General features: G+C 33.8%; 1 protein-coding gene across 2 annotated transcripts; it reads right to left on the reverse strand.

Moving 5' to 3' along the window:
• Positions 1,157-6,375, reverse strand: LOC104757890 (L-ascorbate oxidase homolog). 2 transcript variants are annotated; one of them, XM_019239670.1, is made up of 8 exons: positions 6,126-6,375; positions 4,473-4,743; positions 3,532-3,631; positions 3,224-3,423; positions 2,348-2,493; positions 1,875-2,240; positions 1,706-1,784; positions 1,157-1,617 (listed from the first exon to the last, which is right to left on the reverse strand). In XM_019239670.1, the coding sequence occupies exons 2-8, from the start codon at positions 4,701-4,703 to the stop codon at positions 1,405-1,407; spliced, it is 1,335 nt and encodes a 444-aa protein (XP_019095215.1). In that variant the 5' UTR covers positions 4,704-4,743; positions 6,126-6,375; the 3' UTR covers positions 1,157-1,404. The 2 variants fall into 2 exon arrangements, with proteins under 2 accessions (XP_019095215.1, XP_010478973.1); XM_010480671.2 differs by lacking the exons at positions 1,875-2,240; positions 2,348-2,493 and adding an exon at positions 2,605-2,970 and having other exon boundaries at positions 3,078-3,423; positions 6,126-6,371.

Here is an 8,334-nt window from a genome sequence, read left to right on the forward strand (position 1 = left end):
ACAGAATTTAGGTGAGCTTTAATGTCTTTAATACCTTCCTGGTTGTCTCCCGAGATGATAAGATCATCTACATAGATGAGAACAACCACTATACCTTTGTCGCTTTGAAGACTAAAGAGAGAGTTATCGGAGTGAGACTTCTTGAAGCCATATCCTATGAGTGTGGTGCTCAACTTGTGATACCAGGCTCGCGGTGATTGCTTTAAACCATATATAGCTTTCCTTAGTCTCAATACTTTCCCGGGAGCAATCATGTCTTCGAGGCCAGGTGGTGGTGTCATGTAAACTTCTTCCTTTAATTCTCCTTGTAGGAAGGCATTCTTGACATCCATCTGCCATAACTCCCAAGATAGGTTTGTAGCTAGGGATAAGACTACTCTCACCATATGGCTGATATCAATGTGATTCCAATTCTCTGTAGTTCCGGAATGGATCAAGATTCTATAACAGTTTACAAAATATCGCAGCATGTTGGACCCGAGATAATATTTAGAAGACATTAGAAATCTCATTGGTTAATGAGTCATTGTGTACTGTGTTGCCTAAACAAAAATGTATATTTTTAAAAGGTTGACTCTTCGAAATGTAATCAACTATTTTGGTACGGGTACTTAGAAAATTTTGGGTATTTTGGTAACAATTAGAAAGTTTTTGAGAATTATAATTTATTTTTTTGATAATTTGATATAACTAAATAAAAAAGTAAATATATAACGGGAATTCAGATATCTCATCTAAATGTCTTATCCAATTTCTATTATAATCATCATCTAACGAGTAATCATTTAAAAGGTAACAAAATGCTGATGGATACGGGACAAGACAGAATGGGATGGTATGAGAAGGGAAGGGGTATTTCCCGTTCCAAAATATATACTTCTAGGTTATATATGCACAACAATCCAAACTAGAACAAAATTGAAATTCGATATTTGAATTTAATATCGATTTTGTACAAACACTTAATTCATGTACCTAAAATAATAAAATTTTAACTCATTTTTACGAATTTAATATTTATATAAAATTTATTTTGTCCATGTTGTATCACGGATACTACCTAGTAGTAAATTAACTTGTAAACTTACATGTAAAAAGATATATTACAATGATCCAAACGAGTAATTTCAATTAATGTTGATGAACAAATCAGAAATTTTTTTTTTTTGAAACATAACTCGGCTAAAGAGGAAAGAAAAAGAACATTAATGATAAAAGCATAGAAAGCAACACAAGAATTCAAACACGAATAACATTCAAATTGAAACCTCGAGCAGAGATCTCTTTAAACTAGACTTTTAGGACATCCTCTCTCATTATAACATCGCAAGTCTTTGCAAGAATAACATATATATAACTTATACCTGTATCAATATGGCTTTCACGTAAGCTCGTATGTCTTCTTTATAGAGGCCTAGTATGTCGTCCTCTTGCCCTGCCGCAGAGACGCGAATTCTTTGGGATAGGGTACTCATCTCTCAAAGACGTAGATGACGTGAAGACACGCAAGTAAAGCTGTTGTCCCAAGTATTGTCTTGCCCAAAACTCTGATCTTAAGTTCCACATTCCTACGTTGTCCAATGCAATGTAAATGGCTGTCCATGATTTTGGGTACACCTAAACATATACGGATTATGTTTATAATTAGAACAAATAAAACCAAATGTGTTAAATTGACAATGAAGAGGGAAAACGAATGCCTCACTTGGACAGTGGAACGTGAAACTGCATCTCGTAGATTATAACCATTTCTGCTCCCTGTCTTCCACTGTCCACCATCCATCCTGCATTATATTCAACCACAAGTACACACTTTGTTCAACTTCAAGACAACAAATAAAGTAGCAAATAAAGAGCTTGCAAAATAAACATACCCGACAACCCAGAAAGAGTAACCATTGAGATGATAACTTTGGACGATATCTTCTTTATTCTCGAATATAATCTCGATAAAGGTTCTATAATCGACTTGCAAAACTGAGGTGTCAAGGTATAAACCTCCACCTGTGGGTTTGTCTGAGATACTGTTGATCTTATAGACACCGCTTATCTTGAAGAAGTCGGCCAGTTTTAAAGGGGTGTCAGAAGGCACAAATGACACACTATTGACACCATATCTTTGCTTTCCATTTATCTGTCCGGCTGAACTGCCGAACACGATAGTCCTAATGAGCGGTATAAGACCATAATGGTATGAACCTTGCGGGTTTGGTCTTGGTCCACTAGCTGTCAAGTTGGTTCTACCAAAAAAATAAATACCATATTTGTAATTGTAGTAACCTTTACATCTTAACTTCTTTATGGAGCTTAAAGCACCGTACCTAATTACTTTTGCAAGAAAGAATACCTGATGGCACGTGCTTGGTTCAAGGACCAATCGACCTGAATAGTGGGACCACCAGGAATTGGACCAGAAGCTGGGGTAGACGAGCCACTGTAGCGAAGAACACCAGTGCTTGTTATGATTTTATCCGTGAACCGAGACGAAACAACCACGTAGTAGTCACGAGGANCCTGCATTATATTCAACCACAAGTACACACTTTGTTCAACTTCAAGACAACAAATAAAGTAGCAAATAAAGAGCTTGCAAAATAAACATACCCGACAACCCAGAAAGAGTAACCATTGAGATGATAACTTTGGACGATATCTTCTTTATTCTCGAATATAATCTCGATAAAGGTTCTATAATCGACTTGCAAAACTGAGGTGTCAAGGTATAAACCTCCACCTGTGGGTTTGTCTGAGATACTGTTGATCTTATAGACACCGCTTATCTTGAAGAAGTCGGCCAGTTTTAAAGGGGTGTCAGAAGGCACAAATGACACACTATTGACACCATATCTTTGCTTTCCATTTATCTGTCCGGCTGAACTACCGAACACAATAGTCCTAATGAGCGGTATAAGACCATAATGGTATGAACCTTGCGGGTTTGGTCTTGGTCCACTAGCTGTCAAGTTGGTTCTACCAAAAAAATAAATACCATATTTGTAATTGTAGTAACCTTTACATCTTAACTTCTTTATGGAGCTTAAAGCACCGTACCTAATTACTTTTGCAAGAAAGAATACCTGATGGCACGTGCTTGGTTCAAGGACCAATCGACCTGAATAGTGGGACCACCAGGAATTGGACCAGAAGCTGAGGCAGACGAGCCACTGTAGCGAAGAACACCAGTGGTTGTTATGATTTTATCCGTGAACCGAGACGAAACAACCACGTAGTAGTCACGAGGAGATTGGTCAGCAGTAATGAGAACGGAGTAAGACTGGCCAACATGAATATCCAGTGAGGAAAACATGGTTTGAAGTGTGTGCGTCCCTTCAACTTCCACAAGCTTCATTCTGTGGTTTTGGATTCTGAAGTTTAGAGAATTTTGTAATCCAACGTTTGATATCCTCAATCGGTATGTTTTCCCTAGTACATTCACACAGACACACAGAGAGATAAGAATAGAATTTTCTAAGAAAAATATGTTGAACGAACAGAACGTAAGAAATAGATTACGATGTAATGCTAACACACCTTGCTCCACGTTTATAGTAGCACCGCTGCTTCGGCCATTGATAAGAATACCATCAGGAGAAGGTAACTTCTTTCCTCTGTCAAGACGAGACTTCAAATCCTGAAGAAGCATAAAAAAAGAGCACTAATTATAAAAATCTTAATATGCAATAAAAAACAAATTAAGTTGATCATTTCAAGAATAACGTTTGCATGAATCTGTATATTGGTTTAGGGTTGTTAAATTACGGCTTGTTATGGTTTTCAACTCAAAACCAATGGACAATAAGTCTATTAGTCCTCACCTCTTATGTATTATTGAATTCTCATCATATTTTTCAATATATGATCTTTTTCCACACGTCCTTTTAAAATAATAATTCTTTTAGTTATTAATCTCGACAAAATTTATCATGCCTTCTCGAAATAATGTTTTCTTTTTTAACTATTTCGATGGAATTGAACCTTCCTTTGAGCCATCAATTAGTGGAATTATCGGACCTCTTAACTTTTAAACCGGATTAATTAATATGTCAAAGTGTGTTTAGATCAAAAGAGTTCTTACCAATAAAAAATAATAAATAATAAAAAATAAGAGTGAAAAGTGAGAACATCAAAAACGAATCAAATAATAAAAGGAGTTCAAATTTTTTTTTTGTAGTTGTCACCAAAATACAAATAACAACATATGATTGGTTTTAAAATTTTACTTTTTTTTTAATTTTTTAATTAATAACTAAACTAAACAATTAATAATAAAATAGTATATTTGAGAAACTGTAGAAGTCTCTCACCACTATAATTTTTTTAATACTATGTTAAATTAAGATTTATTATAAACTTCTAAATCATAATCAATTGGCAATGAGTCAATTGACTCTAAATCTTTAACAGTTTATATATTATTAAATTTAATCACATCTTTTAATGTGGAATTTGCTTTACAAGAATTATTTTATTACCGTATGATTAGACTTGTACCAATCTCCAATGAGGACAGTGTAATCTCCTGCAGGGTCAGCGAAGGGAACTGGAATTCCCGGACGGCTAAGGATCCTGATGGCTCCGAACCCACCAGCCGCCTTGTGAAACGCAAGGGATGGGAAGTAGTAGAAACTTCCAATTTGGTCTTTCACTTGCAAAATGTATGTGTAATTGCTTCTTGGTGGAATTGGACACGTGGTTCCGTACATCCCGTCCACATAAGAGTTCCTTCTGTTTTGTACCCCGTTCCTGTCCATCCATTTATTTCACTATTAGAACACAAATATATATTCCCTTCATTCCAAATTAGTTGATATTTAAGATTTTTTTATGTATTAGAACATAAAACATTTAATTTTCTGTTTTACTTTTAGTTAATATACTTTATTATTTTATTTAGCATAATCAGATTATTAAAGACTAGAGATATGGAAAAGTTTATCAAAAGCTGCACTAAAAATAAAAATATAAAACAATAACGAATTTATAAAAAAAAATTAATTAGTAAAACGACAATTAATTAAAAACAAAAGGAATATTATAGATAAACTTCTTTTTCCATAGTTTTCACCTATGTGATTCGTTAAAAGTTTGTCTGAGAAAAACTAAACGATGTACATTCAATAATTCAATCTCTTTGTGACCTTTTTCTGGTTGGGTTATGAAAAATGTCATGAAGATGGCCTAGTTAGTGGATGTGTGTGGGACCCTTTTAAAGACAACGTAAATTCGACGACATCACCAACATGGTTCACCGAAAGGGGGTAGTCCGGGTGGGAGACAGCTACTAAATTAGGGAGACACGTGGCTAAATGTTGAGACCAATATTATTCTATTATCATTGTTGTTACATCATATATAATATACTATCATGAAAAACCAACATTATACATATATATTTGTCGCTAATGACAAGAACATATAGTTCAGAAGTATCATCATTACTTGTGTGTTTTAGTAGTATTGCTTATTACTGAAAGAAAATTATAACAGAAAATGACTGCCAATACAGTTATCTTTGTTTAGTTTAGATTTTCTGTTAATTGTTTGCAGACGTATGAGATAAGTCAATATGGACCATTTCGAGTTGCTCCAAGTCTACATTTATCACACTGACATGCTTTGCTTTCGTAATGGTACACTTTTCCACAAATATTTATCTTTTTTGCGTCACAAATTCAGACAATTTTTCTTTTATATATAAACGTTATCAAACTATATATACGAGGATACAGGAGAGGCGTCCCAAATTCAGCCTTCAAAGTTCAAACCTTTGTTATTTTATATATGTATAATGTTGGTTTTTCATGATAGTATATATGTATAATGTTGGTTTTTAATAACAAATCTAGAATTTTTTTTTATTTTTTCGACTGATTTAATATTTCAATTCAGCGGATCTAAGACATTGTCACATTTTAACTATCATTACACAAATGATACACTTATATGAACAAAATCTTTTGGAAATACTTTTTTTTCTTGAGAACTAAAAAAGTAATATGCTACTTTTCAAAAAAAAAAAAAATGAAGATGCAGTCTGTACGTAAAGAGTTTAAACAAAAAATTTGTTTTGTTTTTGTTAATAACGTGATATAATGGAATGTGGATTGAGTAGAGAAAATGAAAACCTGCTGACGAACACCGAGTGGGTAAATGTCGCCGTATGTTACATTCCAGTCATAAAATCGGTATGGACTCTCGGCGGTGACCGTGGCCAAGAACGATAGGCAGAGCAACAGGACGGTACCTCCGGATCTGCCCAACGCCATCATTTTTTATGAGCGACGGCGTTTCTTGTGGAGAGAGAGAGAGAGAGAGAGAGGGAGAGGGAAAAGTGAGAGTGACGAAGAGAGAGAGTTAGTGATATGAGTGGACACACTCAGTTATGTAAATTTAAGTGCGTCGACGGAAGAGTTCTGGCCCAACCAAGAAAAAGTATAAATATTTGAATATAACAAGTAAAAAAAACACTATAAATTTACTGCGTTGACTTCTACAATCCGAAGAAGAATTGAATATTTTTCAAGACAATTGAACTTATTAATTTCTTCGTAAAACAGCATAATCTCTTTTTGTTTTTTAAAACGACGCTACATAATTATAGTCTCTAAATCTATGTCCATGATAACTAGTAGTACTATTTCGTTGTTTTCAAAAACAAATACAAAAAGAAAGCTACTACTATTTCGTTGCACTGTTCTACGTGTTTTCTTAATTTGAATATACTTCGTTTTCATCTTATAATTAGTGTGCTGTGTGCAACTTGAGTAGGTGTTTAAACATTTAACATTTAAAATTAATTAGATCAATGTAATTCATATGCTGAGGTCTTTAAGAGTAAAAGGGAATCACAAATTTAATCAACCAAAAATATATTAATGACTGATTGGTTGGGATAATTACTAACCANTGAGAACTAAAAAAGTAATATGCTACTTTTCAAAAAAAAAAAAAATGAAGATGCAGTCTGTACGTAAAGAGTTTAAACAAAAAATTTGTTTTGTTTTTGTTAATAACGTGATATAATGGAATGTGGATTGAGTAGAGAAAATGAAAACCTGCTGACGAACACCGAGTGGGTAAATGTCGCCGTATGTTACATTCCAGTCATAAAATCGGTATGGACTCTCGGCGGTGACCGTGGCCAAGAACGATAGGCAGAGCAACAGGACGGTACCTCCGGATCTGCCCAACGCCATCATTTTTTATGAGCGACGGCGTTTCTTGTGGAGAGAGAGAGAGAGAGAGAGAGGGAGAGGGAAAAGTGAGAGTGACGAAGAGAGAGAGTTAGTGATATGAGTGGACACACTCAGTTATGTAAATTTAAGTGCGTCGACGGAAGAGTTCTGGCCCAACCAAGAAAAAGTATAAATATTTGAATATAACAAGTAAAAAAAACACTATAAATTTACTGCGTTGACTTCTACAATCCGAAGAAGAATTGAATATTTTTCAAGACAATTGAACTTATTAATTTCTTCGTAAAACAGCATAATCTCTTTTTGTTTTTTAAAACGACGCTACATAATTATAGTCTCTAAATCTATGTCCATGATAACTAGTAGTACTATTTCGTTGTTTTCAAAAACAAATACAAAAAGAAAGCTACTACTATTTCGTTGCACTGTTCTACGTGTTTTCTTAATTTGAATATACTTCGTTTTCATCTTATAATTAGTGTGCTGTGTGCAACTTGAGTAGGTGTTTAAACATTTAACATTTAAAATTAATTAGATCAATGTAATTCATATGCTGAGGTCTTTAAGAGTAAAAGGGAATCACAAATTTAATCAACCAAAAATATATTAATGACTGATTGGTTGGGATAATTACTAACCAACCAAAAAAAAGCTAGCAGGGAAAACAATCAAGCTAGGTTACGGCAACCGCCTAAATGTATAGAGAAGAGATTTTATATTTTCTCACCAAATAAATAAATTATATATGTCATTTGTTATCGATTTTTACTATTAAAGATTTCTTATTATTTTTTATAATAATAACTTTTCTAAATTTAATTAGCGCTTGATATTGCAAATCTAATCCAATATTTACCAAAAAAAAAGTAAAAGTTTTATTGTAAGTTAAAATTAGTGTCGGTGGAAATTGGTGAGCCTCCCGGTGGATCTGTATCCCATGTGGTTAAGTTGGCTGCTTTTATTTTCTTCATTTTTGGGCTTGTTTTGTTTTCACGTCCTCGTGTTGATCTATCCATCTTAAATATTCTATATGTTAAGTCAGGCCAAAACAAAAAAAAATACTTTTTATGGTTCTGTCAAAATTATTTTAAATATGTTGATAGCAATACTAGTCGGTGGATTTTAAATGTTTTGAGTC

The sequence above is a fragment of the Camelina sativa genome, chromosome 17 (assembly GCF_000633955.1).
Source record: "Camelina sativa cultivar DH55 chromosome 17, Cs, whole genome shotgun sequence".
Taxonomy (NCBI): domain Eukaryota; kingdom Viridiplantae; phylum Streptophyta; class Magnoliopsida; order Brassicales; family Brassicaceae; genus Camelina; species Camelina sativa.